We start from the raw sequence: 22,326 nt of genomic DNA, 5'->3' as shown, positions 1-22,326 counted from the left end.
CGCATAGGAGTATCTCTCACATATGCATGACCTTCACCCTGAAAGGTGACTTGCTTTCCCGAAACGACTATCATATATGCATGCCGCATGATGACATGCATATGAGGCTTTGGTCCCCATCTCTGTAAGCCACCATCACACACAAGGGCCACACAGTCCATCAACTCACTCATCCGGGTATATTCTGACATCATCAAGAGAGTACCTGTTAAAACCCTTATGGGATAGTTTTCTATGCCTAGGTAATATAAGTTTTTCCCAACTGACTAGCCTAACTCGTAAATCTCAGTTTGATATCAACAAATATTATTTGCCTAGGTAATATTTGCTTAATATTATTTGGAAATCTTTGTGATAGCTTTAAAATATATTGTCATCTTTTATTATAAAATTTAAAACTTCAAAAATAGTATAGATCCATCAGATCTATGAAAACTTGAAACTATTAAAAAAAAAAAATTTGGGTGAATAAAGAGTGGTACATCAGTGGGTATTTGGGCCCCTACCCTTTGGTGAGCGTGAAGTCAAAGATCTCACCATGGGGCTCGGCAATACTACCGCCAAGGCCCACGACATTCTGAAAAATATTGAAAATTGACGGTCCAAAAATGTATTACAAGATGCACTATTTCCAAACCTTGAAATATATATTTTTCTGATGTCCATTTATCTTGGTGTCAAGACGATCAATTTGAGGATATTTGGGCATCAAGACAACCTGGAAAGTTTTGAGGTAGACTCTAATTGGATTGTTTAGAGCCACCACTCTATGTGTACTTTTTCCAAATTCAAAAAAGTTTCCTTTTTCTTTGTTCAACTTTTAACTTTTTTACTTTTTAAACTGTATACAAGCTCATGTGATGTCTCTCCCACATTTGAATATTTCTCTAATTTCATCTCTCTTGCATCTCTTATTGCATGTCGCATGAAATTCCTTGATATTGTTAATAATGGACGTAACGTCCATGTTTCCTAGTTTAAATATATATTTTAATATATTTATATATTATGCGAAGATAAAATGGACGTAACGTTCATTTTTTTATTCAATAATTCATGTGAATGATGAGATTGAGGAAGATGTCGAACATAAAATTTAATCTTGGTAGACGAAGTTGAGATATACTTTTAAAGTCTTATGTGATCATCATATATCAATGAAATGGAAATGACAATTCTATCAAATAGCTATAAGACTAGTCTTATTTTTATGAGACTGAATGTTGGATGGTCAGAAAACAACAAATCGATACAATTAGTATAACTGAGATGAAAAATGTTGAGATGAATGAGTGCAAGATAAGAAAAGATAAAATTAGATATGGATTATCTGATGAACCTAGGTGTAATTCGAATAGACAATAAATAAGAAAAAGTAGATTTAGATAGGCTGGCCATATGCAACATCAACCTAGAATAATAACGGTTAAGAGAAGTGATTTGGGGCTCAAAAAGATATAGATAGAATTAGTGAAGAGATGTAGTGACTGACCTATAGTGTGATTGAGATATGGCAGTTGATAGAGCATAATGACATATCAAAATTCGTATAGGAAAACCCCATAAATAACCAAATCTTAAATAATTGAAATAAGACTCGGATGTGTATATATTAATAGCTAATAACAAGTAGTACCAAAGTGGCCTATGCTGTTTAGTTTAATTTTAGGATATGTAGTATACAAATCACGTGAAACCTTCCAAAACGTCCCATCTCAGTGAAATCTGTTGCGCCAATCACGACCACATTTTCATGCTAAGAGTACACTCTTTTTATCCAAAATGAACAGCGAAAAAAATTCAACCCTCTTAAATAATGCACGACCACATATGGGAGTAGGAAATGATGTCATGGTCCTTGTTCATTATGTCATTTTTCCTATTTTGCCAAAAATTTTATATTCCCTTGGGAGTATATTATTCATTTATTCCCTAGGATAAAAGTCAATATAATAGTAATTTTAGGCTCCCAATTTTTGGAATTTAACCTCTTTAACCCATAGGCTAATCTCAGAAGAAAAAAAAAGGGAAAAAAAAAAAAAGGTATTAAACTCTCTAGATGCTAGAGAAACACAAAAAAATCTCAAGATTTAATATAGATTGTCCAATTTTTTAAGGGTGGCATCCAAGTGCAAGAAAAACTCAAAATTCAACTTTTTCCATTTGGAAAATAATCTTTTTAGTGATTCTTAGGTGGTTCCAAAAATTTCAAATAGAAAAAGTCCTTCCACGATTTTTTGACTTAGTAGATGCACAGTATGCTCCTGTATGAACATAGCATACTTGCTCCTCCTTTTTTGTCTTTTTTTTCGTTCTTTTTCTTTTTTCAAGTTTTTTAGCTTAGTAAAGTTACTCTCTCCTGCACCAAACTATTACGCTTCCATGTGAATTTGCATCAAGCTTGAGAGTCGTAGCCCGAGTGCCTTTAATGTTCGAATGGTACCAGTATGAGTCCTTATAAATACCGTACCTCTCTCTCTCTCATGGAACTAAATAGTGTTTCAGTGAAGGTCTATAAAGACTCTTGCATCTCCGGGATAATGCATCTAGCTTGCAAACTCTTAGGACTTCAGGTCAAGGCCTCACTCTTTCTCTCTCTTTCCCTCTATCTCTCAGGGGCAATAGGGCACCTGCCCTTATCTCTCTCCGTCAATAGTTAGTTCATGTGACTATTAATTTATTTTTCACATTTCGAGTCACCGGATCATACCTTATCCCAAAAGCCAGGGCCTCTCTTTTTCTCAAATCTCAATCTAAACCCTCCTTTCACTTTTCTCCTCTCTCTCTCTCTCTTTAATCGCTCCCATTTTACTTTTTGCATCCTTGATGTATCGGGTGCAATTTGCATACGGGGACGCCTCCGTAGGTGTAGAGGTAAGGTGCCTTTTCCCTATATTTTTGATATAAAATGTTATTAGGATTATCTTAAAATTTATTTTTATATTTAATTATAAAATTTTTTATTTAAAAAATGGCTAAAAATCTTTAAACATATGAAAATCTTGAAAATGCACGGAGTAGATAATATGTTGCAAAATGCATTATTTTTTAGACTTAAAATGTTTTTATTTTTCATAATCATGCATCTCGATGTCGAGATGATCAATCAAAGGGTTTTTCAACATTAAAACTACCTTTTCCAATGGATTTTTGAGCGCTAGTTCTATATTATAACGTAGCATCCTTATATAAACTTTTTCCTAATCTATTATTTACTAAGTAAAGTTTACTTACAATTGGATTTTATTGAACTTCAATATGCCAGGTTGGATGCAAGGTAACCTGAGCACTAAAGGTGAGTCTCGGTGTCTTCATTATATCTATTAGACAACCTTTTATCTTTCCTTACTATTTCAACGAGTGTGCTCTCTTTCTCCTCGTGGGTTGGGCAATGGGGAAGTAAATGACTGAATGCATCTGTGGCATTTCTTTGCTTTGAGTCAGAGACTTTATTATAGCGCTCGTTAGTACTACATCTAAGGCTCCAAGTAACTCTCACCTAAGCATAGGGTCTCAAATCCCTACTGAATATTTTTTTTTTTCTTACGTTTTTTTTATGTTTACATTACAGAAAAAATTAAAATAAGATTGAAACTGAGGTTTAAAAACACGGATGGTTGACCTGAATTATCAATTCCAAAAACAAGTCCAGATCGGAATTAGGCCCAGAGAACCAGCCAATAAAAAAAAAAGTTTGTAGGGGAGGCAGAACTAAGAGATTTTGGCCAAGGGAGTACTCTTGGCAAGGGGGAGGCCCTAAAATATACATTCCATATTTTTTGAAAAGACAAAAAATTTCGGTTTTTTTTTTTTATCGATTTTAAGCAAAAAAAATTTTATTTGATTGACTCGGACCTGACCTATTAACCGGCCCAATTTCAAGATACTTGGAACTGGCTCCTGACCAGTTGATCGGCCCGATTTGATTTTCCCTACCCTGGATCTAAGCATCATCACCGTCATCTCTCTCTCGGTGTGAGCCGCTTGAGTTGTGCATTCATCAGTCTAGGCATTTAACAAAGTTTTGTTTTTATCTGGTGCTCCTCCACTCCTCTTTTTCTATGTGCTTGTGTTGGTATTCAACCACATCGCGCGCGCTCTCTCTCTGTTCTATTTCCCCCTCTCTCTGAGACTATGTTAAGTATGCCTTTGCAGACTCATCTATCCAGGTTTTTAGCTTTGCTCCAACCTCCACTGCGCTCTCTGTTTCTGCGCTCCTGTTTCTTCTTGTTTGTGTATGCACTTTTGTGGTCGATCCTTAGATTAGTCGAGGTTTATTTGCTCCGTTTATAGAGTCTGTGTTGGTGTGTGTATGCACTTTTGTGGTCCATCCTTAGATTAGTCAAGGTTCTTTCCACTGAGGAAGTAGATACACAGTATGTTTCATGTGATATATAGCATGTGTGTTTAATAAAAAAAGATGCTAAAATAACTTTGAAGACATCGTACCTTTTAATACTTTTAACATCATACAGTAGATCCCAATATTATTTTAATATTATTATTTTTTGTAATTACCCCTCAGTGAACGAGTCCAAATATTTAAAACTAAAATGCCATTTTCCCTTTCTTCCTCTTATTTTGTAGTCACATGTTCCTCTCTCCCTCTATGCCCCAACTCTCTCTTAAACCCACTTTCTCTCTCTAAGAACTACTCTCTATCTATACTCTCTAACTCTTTTTCTCTCCCGTGGCATAAAAATCTGCATATCTCGAGGAGCCCACCCGAATGGGTTCTTGTCCATGGCCCTTGGTTTTCTTCAACCCCTTCTCTTTCTCCTCCCAAAACAATCAAAAGTATTATTTATTAAACCCTTTTTCCGCTCCCTACTATACCTCTCCTCATCTCCTTGAACACTCTAAAACTCCCTCCAATGAATTGCTCTTTAGATTCTCTGCCTCTACTTCTCTGCAAATTTCCATCTTTTCCCTCTCTCTCTTTCTAAATTCCTATATTTTTCCTTTTCTCTCACCAAATTTTTCATCCTTTACCTTCTCAACACAAAACCAATCTCTCGAACTCTCCTATAGAGAGCAACCCACCTCTCAAATTCTCGCCTTTTCAACACAAAACCAATCTCTTGAACTCTCCTATAGAGAGCAACCCACCTCTCAAATTCTCGCCTTTTCAACACAAAACCAATCTCTTGAACTCTCCTATAAAGAGCAACCCACCTCTCAAATTCTCGCCTAGAAAGAAAACTTATTTCTCAAACTGTCATATTTCTGTAGAGAGAGAAAAATTTAGGAGGCATAAAGAGAAAAAGAGAGAGAGAGAGTTCGGGCATAGAGTGCGACAGGAACACATGACTACAAAATAAGAGGAAGAGGGAGGAAAACGATATTTTGGCTTTAAATTTTTTGACTTCTCGACGGGAGGGGTGGGGCAGTATTGAGATCTAAAGTGTGTGATACTAAAAGTATTGGGTTGGATCTCTTTAAAATTGATTTTAAAGTATCATTAATGGGCAAGCTTTCTATGCTTCCCCTACAGCATAAAACTTATATACTTTTCCTTATCCAACCGTCCATTCTGAATGGAGGGTTAAGATTGTCCCAACCATAATATCACGTATCTACAGTATTTTATTTTTAATTTTTTTTTTAAACTATTTTGACACCAAATTTTGGACACCCAATCATCTGTTAAATTCGCACTAACAAAAAATATTAAAAGAATATTTTCAATAAAACATAGTGACCAAAATACCCTTAAAATTTTAAGAGGTATTTTGGTCATTATATTGTATCGAAAAAAAATTTAATATTATTTATAGGTGCGTCCCAATGAGAAGAAGGCACGTACCAAATTTCATATTCATACAATTTATATAAAAAAAATTAAAAATAAAATACTTTGAGACATCATATTTAAGATGGAGTGACTCCCTTGATCAAAATTAGATAGCTGGATCTACAATACCCTTTTTTTTTTCTTATTTTATCTCTTTTTTCTTTGTAACTGCATCATGGTCCTAGTACTTTTAGCTTTACTATAGTTATACTCTCATGGTGCTGGCTTTTACGCTCTCCGAGGATGAAGCTTTCACCCCCTCTAAAATGAAAGCAAGATATTGCAATGATACTCATAATCAAATATGTTCCGTTAACGTCACATAATAGCACAATAAGTGCTTATGAATACCCCACCTCTCTCATGGATATAAGCATCAACTCCATCATCATCATCTTTCTCTCTCTCTCTCAAAAAGTCTATTGGTGCGTGTGCGTTCATCTATCTAAGCTAAAATCTAGGCTTTTAGCTTCACCTAGAGTTACTTTGGTCCACTCTCCACTGCTCTGTTTCTTTTTGTGATCACTTTGTGCTTGTGTATGTGTATGTGCGTGCTTGTTACCGACCTTAGGATTGGGCTAAGCTTATTTTTCTCATTTGTACAGTTGGCCTATGTTAAACTCTTGGTTCCCAAGTATCATACTTGATTTGCCACACTTCTTAGTTTGATCCTACAAAGGTATAATCTTTCTGCCTTGGGCTCTTTTTTTGAGAAATTTATATTACTTTGTCATAAGAAACGTATATAAAAGGATTATTTAATTTTCGTACAAAGATGTCATAATCATTTTTATCTCCTAAATTTTAAATAGGGAGGTCATTTGTATGTCATCGACTAAATTCAAAGTTCAAATAAAGATCTTAAACTTCGTGACACACCTTAAGCCATTAAATTTGACATCTAATGGTTATGAGTGATTGTGACCTCCTTGTAATTATGGTAAATAGTCTCACAGTGTACAATCCCTTATTCAATACTTATATGATTTTTTGAGCTCCTTGCTTTGCCATGCAAAATCCTTCTTTCCATGTCAAAGAATAGTTGTCAATAGGGGGAAGGGGAGCGGAGGGGAGGCTAGCTTGTGGACTTTTGGGCTGTGTTCGGACAGTATGTTGAGCCCCTATAGGCCAGTCGGCCTAGCACTAGGTTGATAATAGACGGGCCTAGTCCAGGGCATCCCTAGTGCGAGCCCTCCCATAGTCCCCATAGGGCGAGCTGGGGTCATTTCAGAGTAAAACAAAAAGGCCCTAGCCTAGTCCCAAGCCTTTGAGGCAAAACCTGTTTTTCTATATCATAGAACTTGGGACAACTTCAGGTGCCAATTCGGGGAAGGGGAGGGGCCTATTTTGTGGGATTTTGGGCCGGGTTAATGCATGTTGATGCACGTAGGCTGGCCAGCCTAGCACTAGGTTGACAATGGACATGCCTGATTCAAGGCACCTTGGGCCTTAGCCCACCCCTATTTCCATTAGGGCCAGCCTAGGCATGGCCCAGTCCTGCCTCTAGCCTAGTCCCAGGTCCATTGCTGACCCTATCCCAACGGACCAAATTCAAGAAAAAATGTCCAGGAAAAAACCAGCTGGCCTACCCTATTATGGCCCAGCCCATCCCAACTCTCGCCTCGTGAAGCCCCATTTTTTAGAGGCACGGCCACTACCCCTAGCTAGTACTAACTAGGGCGGGGCCCGAATGTATATATTAAATGTTGCACTATTGATCTTAAAATTTAGAAGTTCCTGATCGGATTTGATGTATATGTGCATGTTTAAGAATAAAGATTATGCTTTGTTACAGTCCGAATGGTGTGATTGATGCGTGTCTACCGAGTAATTACTACAATGCACATTTTTTTATCTAAACTTGCACATATGTGTGTCACTTTTGTCTTCTTTAGTGTTGTGGCTATGGTTTATTAACGCTTCTATTATCTTTGCTCAAATCATAAGGCTCTTTTTTTTTTTTGGGTAACGGTAAAAAGTTATTGGAACTTCCAAAATACATGTAAAATATCAGCTATTTAATATTTTATTCAATTAATCATTTCTGCTCATGACCATGTGTTTTTTTATAATTTTTTAAAAATGAGTAAATTATTAAATAGGTTATTTCTTTAATATATTTTAAATATAACTCTCAATAAACTTCCCAAAAATCTATTTAAAAAATAGGCAAGATTCGAGAGGAGATATTTGGAGCAGAAAGCTGCCAAATAAAATTAATAGAGTTAATGAAAATGAAAAGAGGGAAAACTTAGCCTCCAGTAAGGTTAGGGGTGTTAATAGACTAAGCCGGCCACTTGCCCCAGAATGGGCTGGGTTGGAGCCTAGCCCAGTTCAGGCTAGGTTTTGGTAGACCAGGAATATTTTCTACCTAGGCCAGGCCCGTCTCGGCCCGCTTTTTTGGGGTTGGACCTCGCAAGCATGTTTTGGGCTGGGCCTACATTACGATTTCAGGTAGGCTACAGAACCCAGCTTGTTAACAGCCCTAATATAAAGTTAAAACTTTATATAAACTTTTTCCAAGCTTTTTAGGTTTAACCTTTTAAAAAAAGTTTAGTTACTTGTAGGGTAAACCCTCGTTAAAGTCCTCAACACTTTCGGACAAAAAAAAAACAATATGGTTAAATAAATACACTCCACTATTTTTGTCTTTTTCAAGTCAGAGAAATATTCTTCCCCGTCGCCCTACCATTCCTTTTTTGGCCTCTCTCTCTACATCGCCTCTTGCAATACTCTCTCTCTCAAGAATCCCTTCTCTCAAAATTGCTTCTCACTCTAACTGCCCTCCTCTCTATCGCCGCTCAGAAAACCCAAAAATCAGCCAAACTTAGGAATAAAAATTGTCTCTAAAATCCTTAAAAAAAGTATTTCTCTTTTTAAAATCCCAAGTATTATGAGAAAAAAAATTGCAATTCAAAAAAATTATACAAATAATCCACTAATTTTAGTCAATTGAATCAAAGATCTAGTATAAAACCATGGTGTAGAGAGAAAAGCAATTATCTTTAGAGAGAAACAAACAAGTTATCTAGAGAGAGAAATAGGTGTCGCTAAGGTATGGCTTTTGGGCCTCTGGTCTCATATTTTAGGCTCATTGCAAATGGGATGGGAACATGGGCCGTGGAGAATGCTTTTGCGGCGTACACACCACATTGGATGGAGGCTCCGATTCTCTTTTTTTTTTTTAGATAATTCAATAAGGAAGAAAAGCCCATGTTTTCTCAAATAGTGTAGGAGTTAATTTTTTTAATGTGTTAATAGGCCCCACAAGCAGCACATGCCCCCAACGTTTTTCACAAGTAGGCCCCAAAAGCAGCACATGGCCCCCAACTACATGCTAAACAAACGTATTAGATCATGAATAATTTAAGTGCCACCAAAAAAGCAAAAAAAGAAATTATTAGATCATGAATAATTTATGTGCTACCAAAAAAAACAAAACGAGCCAATTTTGGACAAAACTTACTTAGAAAGTGGGTGTGTCTATGTTTTTTTGTTTCAATTAGGAAACAACTAGCAAACCACTTTCGCAATTACTCCATGTTCTTTGATTTTTTAAGAACACTATTTTTTTTCTTTTTTTGAAATGCTTAATGACTAGTATCCCTTTTTATGTGCCGGGTCTCACACGCATGGGCAATGGTCTATTTTTATCTAATTACAAAACAAACAAAATTATTATTTATTTATTCAGTTGTCCGAACTCAAGTGGCTCTCTTTTAATGCATCTTGAGTTTGAGGGGGAGTGTGGAAAATTTAGAAACCTGCACTGATATATATGAACAATATTTTCCTTCTTCTTATTTGTAAACATATTAAGAATGTGGTTCATTACATAGGTTAGTTTATTTAGTAGGACACAATTTTGTAACCCTATAACTTAGGGCACTTGTTCATATTTTTGAAATGTTCAATAATCAATAATACATCTTCATGGGGTCTTAAGGCCCAATTATACAGAAATACAGTTTCTCACATTATATAAATTTTTCCTTAGTGTAATAAGTATTTCTTGCTCAATCTTCCAAACTGGCCGTAATAACAACTACATCATCCAAATATTTTCCAAGCATTTCACTATTTTATTTATATCTAAAAGCCTATTCACACACCATCAAACGATCTGCATGCTTTTACTTTATCTAAACCATTAAAATGATTAAATTGTTCACGTCGGTGGGGGTACTTCATTTGGTTCTTGGATTAATTTTACAATCACACGGTAGTAATTCATCGCTCCCATAAAAACCATGAGTGAAATGATAGAACTTACTGAGAAATCATGAGTATGAGGATTTAATCCAAATGGTGCTGACCCTACGCTAGTTTATGGCATTTGCAGCAATGTGGCCGTCCTTAATTCTCTTGTTGGCCCTATTTTGTGAACCCATTTCATGCCAATCAGTTGGAAAGATTCAACAAAGTCCAAAAGAAGTGATCACGGTAGAGCACGGCGTTGTAGCGACAGACAATATTCAATGTTCAAAAATTGGTAGTAGCATTCTTCAAAAGGGGGGTCATGCAGTTGATGCATCAGTTGCCGCTGCCTTCTGCCTCGGTGTTGTTAGCCCGGCATCAAGTGGCATCGGTGGGGGAGCTTCGATGTTGGTTCGATTGTCAGATGGGCTCGTGCGTGGCTATGACATGCGAGAAACCGCTCCCTCTAAGGCTTCAAGGGTAAAGGAATAAGGGAATTTACTTATTATTTGTTTACCAAGAAAACTTGGTTTCTCTCAAGTTCTCATTCATTTATTGTATTCTAAGGACTTTTACAGTTAGGAAACCAGGAAAACTAAAAGGAAAAGAAAAAATAGATAGAGAAGGCCCCTCAGAATCAAACTAATTTCTTGTGTATTGATTGCCTATTTCTCTTGTAATTGATGTAAAAACAAGTACTCAAATCCCATGCTAATGGCATGAATTACATTTATAGGATATGTATGCACATGATCCCACTGCAAAAGAACAGGGTGGACTATCTGTTGCAGTTCCAGGTGAAACTTTAGGTCTCTATGAGGCTTGGAAGGAACATGGCAAGCTCCCATGGAAGGAACTTGTGAAACCTGCAATTGCACTAGCAAGAAACGGATTCAAGGTAGGTCTTTTTCTATATTTTCAAATGCAGGCTACAGAGGAGGAAATACGCAAAGATGAGGGTTTAAGAGAGGTCTTCATGGTGAATGGGACATTGTTGAAGATTGGCGATATATGTCGTGATACCACACTTGCAAATACATTGGAGAAGATCGCAGTTCATGGGGCCTCGGTGTTTTATGACGGTCCTGTAGGGGCCGATTTAGTTCATGATATCCAAGAGAAAGGTGGGATAATCACAATGGAAGACTTGAAAGGTTATAAGGTTAAACACAGGAGGCCAATTTCTGCAAAGGTCATGAATCACGAGATTATCACCATGCCTGTGCCTGCTGGAGGCATTGGAATGATAATGGTGCGTATTTCTTCTCATTTCATCATGACGAACTCTTACACACTCTCTCTCTCTTATGTTCAATTTATCCATCCCTAGGTAGCGGTATCATTGAAAATGAAACTATACTATATATATCATCATATCCTTTATCTAAATTGTTTGGCCCCCTAAGTCATCCAATCTAAATAAACGGTTGGGCGCTTAAGCCATAATGTTACTAGTTAGCCTCTAATTGTTTGATCTAAATTGTATGGCCAAGGGCATTTTAATTCTTAGTTTTTTTTAATAAGGGTATGGTTTATACAATGTGGCATCCCTCAACAATCAAAGGAAGGTGCAACTCTAAATAGGGTCCAAAAATGATTATTAAATAGCAAACTTTTTTTGTAATGCATTACAAAATGCACCATTTTTCAAACTTTGAATCCACTCTTTTCACATCAATGCATCTCGAGATTGAGATGATCGATTTGAGGGCTTTTCAACATTGAAACAATCTCTTCTAGTGGATTTTTTAGGTGCCTTATATGAACTTTTTCTTGTTATAAATTATCTTGCCTGCCCTTTTCTAATAGGGTTCGCCTAAAATCAAAAGTAAAATTTATTATAGATGAAGATGACCATAATACTTTAGTAAGTTACGGGTATTTTGATCTTTTTATTTTATCAAAAAATGTTTTTTATGTTTTTTCTATGTACCGTTTTGAGAATAATGATGCCCCAAATTTTATGTCAAATTAATTTATGAAAGCTTAAAAAAATAAAACGTTTGATGTGACAAGCTATTCTAACCGCCCATTTAAATCAAACAACCAGGATTTGGAGACATAATTTATCTATATATGTTTACTTTTTGCAAAGTGCATCAGAAGTGATTAAAAAGTCCAATTTATGTTGTAGGTTTTGAATATACTTTCTCAATATGGAAGTGCTCAAGCCCTTTCTGGCTCCCTTGGACTCCACCGAATGGTTGAAGCAATGAAGTACATGTTTGCAGTAAGACCGAACCTGGGTGACCCAGACTTTGTGAATATTGAACCTGTTGTTTCCAAAATGCTATCCCAAAGCTTTGCAAGAGAATTGAGGCAGAGAATAAATGATAGCACAACTTATGAAGCTAGCTACTATCTTGATAGGTACAAATAATTCTTAAAGCCTTTACACTCCAGAAAGTAAAATAATTACATTCAAGCTCTAATGCCATTGGATAGCAACACCCGGTACTTCAATTCTATTTGACATGAATTTTTAACTTACGCTCCTGTTTTCAAATATTTTTAGATGTGGAGATTTGATTTGAATTTCTATGTAAGTGAAGACATGGTGGCAATGGGCTAGGCAACCTAGCCCTGAACAGCAATGTCTGGGCTCAAATTCTACGTCTGTAGCGCAGGGCGAGCCGGTCAAGGGTCATATGACCCAGCCTGGCCCGATCCTATTAGAAGATACAAGCCAAACCAACCCAAAAGTGGGGCAAACGTGGGCCATGGCCTCTTAGGGCCATGCCTACGCCGGCTCAAGTTGGCCCCACCTATAGCCACCCCTAATATCAATACATAAAACAATGATGAGTATTTAATATGGGCAAGCTTTTTATGCTTTCGTTGCAGCATAGAAGTTCTATCATCCACCTTATCCAACCATCCATTCTGAATGGAGGGCTAAAATTGCCGCAATCACAATGTCATATATCTACACTATTTATTTTTAATTTTTTTCTATAAACTATTTTGACACAAAATTTTGGAAGTTCATTCCTCTATTAAATTCACACTAGCAAAAATACAAAAACAATATTTTTAATAAAATAAAATGATCAAAATACCCCTAAAAGATTTAAGGGGTATTTTGGTCATTATATTCTATCGAAAAAAAATTTTAATATTATTTATAGGTGCGCCCCAATGAGAAGATGGCACGTACCAAATTTCATATTCATACAATTTGAATAAAGAAAACTAAAAATAAAATACTGTGAGATGTCAGATCTAAGATCAAACGATGAGGGCTCTCTTGATCAAAATTGGATGGCTGGATGCTAGGAGGAGGACAGAACCTCTATGTTGTAAAGGAAGCATAGAAACCTTTCCCATTTAATATGAAAACATTTGCCTTTGCTTCATCGATAGTGCATAAAGGGTTGTGGTTCCCATTGAATCTTAGCACTATAAATATAAAATTAGAAAAGAAAAAAAGCTCTTTATGCGTTCGAATGCATAACTATATTTGCATCCGCCAAGGCATCAATAGAGGGTGGTCCTTCCAAGAAGGATTGAAACCAACGGTCTAATATTCTTCTCAAAAATATGATTTTTTTAGTTTTTTAGAAGTTTACTTTTAATATATTAATAATCTCCATGTCTGAGATTTTTGTATGTTCTTTTTGTAAGTTTAGGCCTATGAGGAAAAAGTAAAATATCATATCAAAACTTTATCAAGAAAAAACTTTAGACATGGGAAATCTTTAGGATGACTCTAAAATCAATTTCAACTACTGATTATGAAATCTAAAGCTCAAAAAATACTAAGATCTTACAGATCTGTGAACACTTGAAAATAGACATTCTAGGTAATGTGTTATAATATGCACTATTTTTAGGGTTTGAAATCCTTATTTTCTTTCACAATCATAATGGTCAAAGTCGAGATGATCAATTTGAAAGTTCCCAAATCCATAATTACAATCTTCTGTAAGTTCTGAGGTGAGGCTTTACTTATTTATCGTATCAATTTAAACTTTAGACCTTCATCTGACCATATGCATAGTTTGATTTCTATATTAGGCAGTTCGAAAGTCTTATTTATCAGGGCGATTTAAATGTTAGACCTTCAAGTATCCATATGCATAGATTGATTTGAGTTTTAGGCAGTTCAAAAATAGGAGTTCGAACTGCCCAAGCACCTAAGTTTTTTGTATTTTGGTGCAACTTTCAAACCTCCCAAACACGTTGTGTTTTAGGCTATATCCAAGTTCAACTTGTGAAGTTCAGGTAAAATGAGAACATAAAAGCTCAAGAATTTCTATTTAAACTTCCATTTTCAAAGCATAGGTTTTTGGTGCAGGTGGAACCAAAGCCGGGAGCATGGCACGAGTCACCTAAGCACTGTTGACAGTGAGAGAAATGCAGTTGCCTTCACTACCACTATTAACAATTATTTTGGAGCATTATTTCGCTCTCGAAAAACAGGCATAGTACTCAACAATCAGATGAATGACTTTTCTATCCCTTCGGATGTTTCTTCACAGAACACCATGCCTCCCGCTCCTGCAAACTTTATCAAGCCACACAAAAGGCCCTTATCCTCCACCACGCCCACTGTAATCCTCAAGGTCTCTCTCTCATATATGAGAATTACCTTCATAATCCTCTCTCTCACAAATATATGAGAATTACCTTCATAATCCTCTCTCTCACAGATATATGAGAATTACCTTCATAACTCACTCTGCTCTCCGTCTCATGAGAATTACCTTCATAATCCTCTCCCTTTCTTATATGAGAATTAGCTTCATAATTCTCTCTCTCACACACACAGATGAGTATTACCTTCATAATCCTCTCTCTCTCGTATATGAATTAACTTTTTACTACATTTTTTATTTTACTCTCTCTCTCGTATATGAATTAACTTTTTACTTCATTTTTTATTTAACACTCTCTCTCTCGTATATGAATTAACTTTTTACTACATTTTTCATTTATGTTAAATAGGATGGACAACTTAAGGGTGTTATTGGTGCAAGCGGAGGATGGAGAATAATTCCTTCAAATATACAAGTCTTATTGAACCATTTCATTCACCAAATGGACCCATTTGATTCAGTTTTGGCACCTCGACTCTACCATTCAGTAAATTTCTAATCACCTTCTGGTTCTTCATCCATGTTTTACTTTATTTTTTGGGGTCTATTTGGATGACAATTAATTTTATAAACATTATACTATCTTATTTGAAATTAATCTTATACGTAACATTATTTTTTTAGTTATTTGATATATTCATTTGATATATACATTAATTCTACATTTTAAGGTTGCAACCTTATATAAACTTTTCCATATATATATATATATACACACACACAGGAAAGTATACCATGAGACCATTTACCTTTGGTAGAAGGTGGTCAAAATTAATTTTGACCATTGCATGTGAAATTGGGTAGTTGCATTTATTTCATTGACCAACTTCAAAGTTCAAAAGAAATTTTGTGGAACTCTGTGATGCACCCATGCTATCAGATATGATCTCATCTAATGGTTGTAAGTAATTGTGACATCTCTTTACCAATGGTAAATGGTCTCATTGTATACAATCCTTATAAATATGAGTCCACTATACAATCCTAATAAGTGGTCTCATTGTATACAATCCTTATAAATCTGGGATTAGCCCACTAGCTCATATGAACATATGAGTTCAAAGGCCCAAATTGAATCTGGGCTGATCTGACGATCAAGGATATCCGGTAGTGTTTGAATTTTTTTTTTTCTACAAATCTAAATCACTTGAAATTTTAGGCGTATGTTTATAAAAAATAAGTGAATCTTCGAAAAATATCAAAAATTTACTTTACATGAAATAAAATGACCAAAGTACCTCCAAAAATATTAGGGGGTATTTTGGTCATTTTATTTTTTCAAATGCTTTTTTTTATATTCTTATTAGGTGAGCCTTGATGAGAAGAACACACACCTAAAATTTCAAGTAATTTGAATTTGTAGAAAAAAACAAAATTCAAACATTACCGGACATCCTTGATCTTCAGATCGGCCCAGATTCAATCTAAACCGTTCGGCTCATACGTTCTTATGAGCTAGTGGGTTAATCCCCCATATATATATATATATATATATATATATACTTCAACACTCTTCAAATTACAAAGGCTCTAAATTACAAAGGTTCAAGATAGAGAGAGTTGGGATGGTGGATTTATTAATTTTGTTGTTTGTTTTTTAAAAGAAGTTACTTTTGTGAGGCAATTTGGTAAATATTACTACAAGAAAATGAGTACTTTTAAAAAACAAACTACTTTAAGGTTTCGAATCTAGATTAAATGGTTAGTGACTCACTTGATTTAAATTGAACTACTAAATGAAGGGGAAGTATATATCTTTTATGCTGTAGAGAAAGCCCAAAAACCTTTATAACGGATGTTGTCAAACCATCGATAATTCATCAGTGCCCAAGTTGGCAGCAAAAATGTGCGCCACGAACTTTGAGGGAACAAAATCAGAACTTTAAATCATCTAATAAATGTTTTTACATTTTGAATGTTAGTTCCTCTAAGTATAATTTGCAACAAGAGGTAAATGAGTTTGTAACTTGTAATGGCTTTTTGGAGCATAAGATTTTGGAACCCTTTCTCTCTGGGCTATTGAGAAATAGTATTGTTATACTCTAATATTGCGTACATAATGAAAAAATAAAAATGTATTTGTTATTCAGCTCATACCCAACATTTTGCAATACGAGGACTGGGACACAGTAAGTGGGTATCACATTGAAGTGCCCCTACATGATAGGACAGCTCTGGAAAATAAGGGTCATATCCTTGAACCCCTAGCATCAGGGGCCATATGCCAATTTGTGGTTCACCACCTCCCCACTAGGGCACAGGGAGAGACCATTGTCAAAGCAAATCTCACTGGTGTGAGCGACCCAAGAAAGGAAGGTGCCCCTGCTGGTTATTGATGTGTGCTGCTGGTTATCGAGGTGTTTCTTCATGAGTGTATGCATGGGCGTGGTTTAATAATGACCCATGTTGTTTCTCTATCTGGAGTGCATGGAGTTGACCATAATTTTTTTTTCGTTTTTTTGGTTATTCGTGCGGAAAGGGTACGCTAATCGTGGTAAGAATGAAACTTAAGATTTTATAATGTGGCATCTAATATAATTTATATTTGAAAAAAAATTTCATGCGGGCCGAATCGCATTTTTACATATACGGTCCAGAAAATATAAAGCATCCACCTTAAAGATGGATGCAAGTAAGTGTTTCATATAAAAACAATGGAAACTAATAGTCCAAATATTTTATTACTAGAGTTATTATTTATAATTTTTAAAAATCTATGTATTTTTTCATATTCATGATTTCCAAATTAGAGATTACATGTCTTTAAGAAGCAAGCTTTAAAATCCATCTCAAAAATAGATTTATTGTGAAGCCCGCATTTCTACATATGCGGGCTTGGCCACGTAGAAACTGGGTCCTTTATATTTTACTCCTAATTAATTATTAAAATTAAAATGTTGTGACCGGAGTTTTAATTTTACACAAGTCTTCACTTTTTCCTTTTTTCTTCTTTTTACTCTCTGGCTCGATGTCGAAAATTCAAACTACATTCTTTGTTCTTTTCTTCTTGCTCTTGTACAAAGTTAGGATTTTCAAAACCACGAACGGGTGTAAAATGTTAGAACCGGTTAGGATTTTCGATATCCGAATGGCCGGAAAAATAAATAAAAATAGAAATAAAATAAAAAGAGAAAAAATGTTTGTCTTTTGAAAATCAACACGTTCATTTTTAATAAAAACAAACAAATTTTGGGTTTTCCAGACATTCAATAATAACTCCCCGTACACCTGTGTTTTTTTTTTTTAATCAGAAGACTTGTTCTTCAATTAAAAACTTATTTAAATTCAAATTTCAAACTTCCTATTTTATTTTATTTTTCTTGAAAATTATCACATGCTGATTTCAAAGTAGATCCCATAGGTTTAAAGAGGGAGAATGAGACATCTTACATAACACAAAAGGCGGTTTCTATAAGGTTTCAACCTTAAACAATCTAATTAAGGCGCACCTTCAAATTTTATCATAACATGTAATTTGATGTAAAACATTCTTATGATTATTTAAAAATATATTTTTATATCTAATTATAAAATTTTATACTTCAAAAATGGTTAAAATTATGTAGATCTATAAACATGTGAAAATCTTGAAAATTGATGGTCTTAATAATGTGTTGCAAGATGCACTATTTTTAAGACTCAAAATTCTTTTTTTATACATTCATACATCTCCATGTCGAGATGATCAATTAGAGGGTCTTTCAATATTAAAACAAGCTTTTTTGATGGATTTTTGAGATGCATCTATAACTCTACATTTTAAATATGCAACCTTATATAAACTTTTAAAAGAAAAAGACTTAATCCATAAGAATATCAATATTATACAAAGGCATTAAGAACCAAGGTTTAAAAAATCGATGACCCGATCCCGAATCGGGTGATCTAGATCGGAAATCACCCAGGACACTCCGTATTAGGCCAAAAAATAAGATCTAGGCGGTTCCAAATGGTAGAATCACCGATTTTTTCTTGGAACCATTGATTTTAACAATTCTTCACTGAGTCCGACCGATTTGTCATTGATTTCTGAAATTTTCTTGAATTATTTTTTAAAAGAATTTGAAAAAAAAAAAAAAAAAAAGGATGAACAATTTTTTCCTGAATTATTTTTTTAAAAGAATTTGAAACAAAAATTACCGATTATGCTGATTCTTCCAATCCGATCCATCAATTCCCCCGATCTGACATGAGTACAAGTGCGACTGATTCTTCTAATCCGATCCACCAATTCCCCCGATCTGACATGAGTACAAGTGTGACTGATTCGCGTCAATGATCCGTTTTTTTAAACCTTATCAATAACTGTTGTTTATAAAAAGTAGCAAGAGCGCATCTTTTAAGCATATGGGATATCTCTTCTTACATTTACATATTTATTTAAGAAAAAAATTTATATAAGGATGCAACCTTATAATGTAGAATTACGGATGCACATCAAAAATCCATAAAAAAGAAAGTCGTTTTAATGTTGGAAAACCCTTTGATTGATCATCTCGACATTTACATAGATGGCTATGAAAAATGAAAAGACTTTTTAAATCTAATAAATAATGCATTTTACAACATATCATCTACACCGTCGTTTTTCAAGATTTTCATTCGTTTATATATCTACTTAATTTTAATTATTTTTAAAATTTATAATTTATAATTAAAAATAAAAATAGGTTTTGAGATAATCCTAATAACGCTACCTCTACGGCAACTGATACATCCGTATGCCACCTGCACCCTTTTATTTAATCTTCTACCATTCCAAGCATGTAAATTAAATGACATTTATAGCTATCAACTCTAAAATCTACGTTCCCCAATGCTTTTATTGAAAATATCTGAACATCAAATTGCAACTCTTCTCGAAAAACATGGATCCTCTGTGCCCAATTATTATCATATGGGTTCCTTTATGCAGGACCACCCCCACCCACCGACCCACCTACCCACCCAACCACCCACCCACCCACCCACCCACCCACCCACCCACCAACCCTCCCACGTGACCTTTTTTTTTCTCACACGCTGTTTAAATACGAGTGTGATTAAATGCAAAAGAGTACTCCTGCAGGAGTATAGTGTAAGTTTATTACTTCAATAAAAGAAACTATTTGGAGGGATTTTTCAATTTACAATTTTGAAAATCTCCTGAATATGACTATATTGTTATATTCAACAGTTAACTTTTTCTAACACTTAGGTTACACCCTCTAAAATAGTGGACCGCCTCCTTTCAATCTTGAGATACTATTGTTTCATGTATGTAGAGGATGCAATTAGGAATATTTTTTATTGAGGTTAATATATGGTTTGAAGAAGTTGTATCTCCAAAATTTAAGTTCCTTAAATTATTCCTAGGTATGGTTGCATTTGAGGCAGTAATTGAACAATATACTCTCGAGTGAGTATAAATTCTTTTGGTAATTAAAATGGAAAGCAGCCGACACCATTTTTTGTCTTTAAATTATTTTGGTAATTAAAATAGAAAGCACCTCACACCATTTTTGTCTTTAGCAATCATACTCCTTTTGCCACTTGCTTTCTTTTATGGATAGCACGTAAAAATCTGCACCAATCACATGCTTAATTACTTTCATGCAATGAATACAAATTCATCCCAAGTTTCTACACTTTCCGTGTGCCCTTTGCACAAAAGCTTTTAGGGTGAGGTTTGTATAAGGTTTCAACCCTATGCTATTGAAGTAAGGTGCGATTCACAATGATGCTTAAAATGTAGTTTCGGTTCCTCAAAGATTTGTAATAATATGAAAATTTATTGTTATACCCAATTATATAATTTATGATTGTGACGATCAAGCTGATCTATAAATATTTTAGAATCTTGAAAATAGACAGTCAAAAAAATATATTAAAAGATAAACTATTTTTAGGATTAAAAATCTTTTTTTTTTCATACTTATAAATTTAAAAATCATGATGATCAATTTGAAGATTTTCCATTATTAAAACAACCTTCACTAGTGGGGTTTTTAGGTGCACCTTATCCGTTTAATATAAAATTGAAACTTTATATAAACTTTTTTCAAGCTTTTTAGGTTTAACCTTTTAATAAATACACTCAGCTATTTTTGTCTTTTTTAAGTCAGAGAAATATTCTTTCCCGTCGCCGCCCATGCCTTTTTGGGCCTCTCTCTCTAGATCGCCTCTTGCAATACTCTCTCTCGAGAATCCCTTCTCTCAAAATTGCTTCTCACTCTAACTGCCCTCCTCTCTATCGCCTCTAAGAAAAACCAAAAATCAGCCAAACTGATGTACTTCCAACCTTTAGGAATAAAAGTTTTCTCTAAAATACTTAAAAAAAGTATTTCTCTTTTTAAAATTTCAAGTATTATGAGAAAAAAAATATAATTCCAAAAAATTATACAAATAATTCACTAATTTTAGTCAATTGAATCAAAGCTCAAGTATAAAACCATGGTGTAGAGAGAAAAACAATTATCTTTAGGAAGAAAGAAACAAGTTGTCTAGAAAGAGAAATAGGTGTCGCTAAGGTATGGATTTTGGGCTTCTGGTCTCATATTTAGGCTCATAGCAAATCGGACGGGGACAAAGGCCGCGGAAAATGCTTTTGGGGCGTACACACTACAAGGAGTAGAGGCTCCGATTCTTTTTTTTTTTATTTTTTTAATTTTTTAAGATAATTCAATAAGGAAAAAAAGTTCATGTTCTCTCGAATAATTCAGGAGTTAAATTTTTTTAATGCGTTAGTAAGGTAGAGTGAACGGAACGGATGTAGAGGTGCTACCACCTCCACAAGTTTTTTCTTAAGTAGGCCCCACAAGCAGCACGTCGCCCCCAACGTTTTTCATAAGTAGGCCCCACAAACAGCACATGGCCCCGAACTTTTTTTATAAGTAGGCCCCACAAACAGCACATGGCCACCATCTACATGCTAAACAAACGTATTAGATCATGAATAATTCACGTGCTACCGAAAACCAAGAAAAACAAAAAAAAATATATTAGATTATGAGTAATTTTCCTGCTACCAGAAAAACAAAATGATCCAATTTTGGACAAAAATTACCTAGAAAGTCGGTGTGCCTATGTTTTTTATTTTTTAAAAATTTCCCACGGTACCGTTTTTTAATTTTTTTTATTAATAAGGAACACTTAGCTCAGGCCAAAGATTGGTATGAGGTCTTCATCTTTAGGCCGATTTTTTTTTCCACAAAAAAGGAACAAAGGGCAGTTCGAAGATAGGGACTTCGAACTATACTAAAATAGAATCTAGACCCCGAACAATAAAAAATAAAATAAAAATAAAAATTAAACAACGTTACGATACGAAGATGGCATCCTCAACCAAGGATTTTTTTTCCAAAAAAAAAAATGGGTAGACAGACGCATTATGAAATTTTCAGCCAAAATTGATCCATTCGTACTTTCCTATATATTTTTTATCCGTATGCAATTACTTTATTTTGGCGACCTTTATGGTTTTCAGGATAAGGCATTAAACCAAACATGGTGTACCGCAATTGAAAAATAAAAGCCGGATATTGCAATGGTCCGCCATTATGTGCCCATAATAATACAATTATACCCAATGAGCGCCTATTAAATACCCCACCCCTCCAAAGGTTCTAAGCATCATCACCAACACACTCTCTCTCTCTCTCTGAGTCTGTGTCGGTGTACATTCGTCAGTCAAGTTTTTTGGCTTACCCTCTTGAGCATTTATTGTTTTTGGCTTCCAGTTGCATTTGCAGGTAGTTG

At 34.9% G+C, this 22,326-nt stretch overlaps 1 protein-coding gene across 11 annotated transcripts; it reads left to right on the top strand.

Moving 5' to 3' along the window:
- The first annotated feature begins 2,399 nt into the window (after positions 1–2,399).
- On the top strand, positions 2,400–18,639 carry LOC18443372 (glutathione hydrolase 2). Of its 11 annotated transcripts, none has more exons than XM_088866791.1 (9): positions 2,400–2,874; positions 3,266–3,295; positions 6,400–6,473; positions 10,137–10,471; positions 10,728–11,243; positions 12,126–12,361; positions 14,289–14,556; positions 14,939–15,076; positions 16,680–18,639. In XM_088866791.1, exons 4-9 carry the CDS (start codon positions 10,139–10,141, stop codon positions 16,923–16,925), a joined length of 1,737 nt encoding a protein of 578 aa, XP_088722917.1. In that variant the 5' UTR covers positions 2,400–2,874; positions 3,266–3,295; positions 6,400–6,473; positions 10,137–10,138; the 3' UTR covers positions 16,926–18,639. The 11 variants fall into 11 exon arrangements, with proteins under 11 accessions (XP_088722917.1, XP_088722913.1, XP_088722916.1 ...); XM_088866789.1 differs by having other exon boundaries at positions 2,545–2,874; positions 10,121–10,471; XM_088866787.1 differs by lacking the exon at positions 6,400–6,473 and having other exon boundaries at positions 2,400–2,573.
- Positions 18,640–22,326: the final 3,687 nt, after the last annotated feature.

The sequence above is a fragment of the Amborella trichopoda genome, chromosome 5, assembly GCF_054954075.1.
Source record: "Amborella trichopoda isolate Santa Cruz 75 chromosome 5, AtrichopodaSantaCruz75HAP2 v2.0, whole genome shotgun sequence".
Taxonomy (NCBI): domain Eukaryota; kingdom Viridiplantae; phylum Streptophyta; class Magnoliopsida; order Amborellales; family Amborellaceae; genus Amborella; species Amborella trichopoda.
The sequence above is the reverse complement of the archived record's forward strand: the minus strand, read 5'-3'. Positions and strand labels throughout refer to the sequence as shown.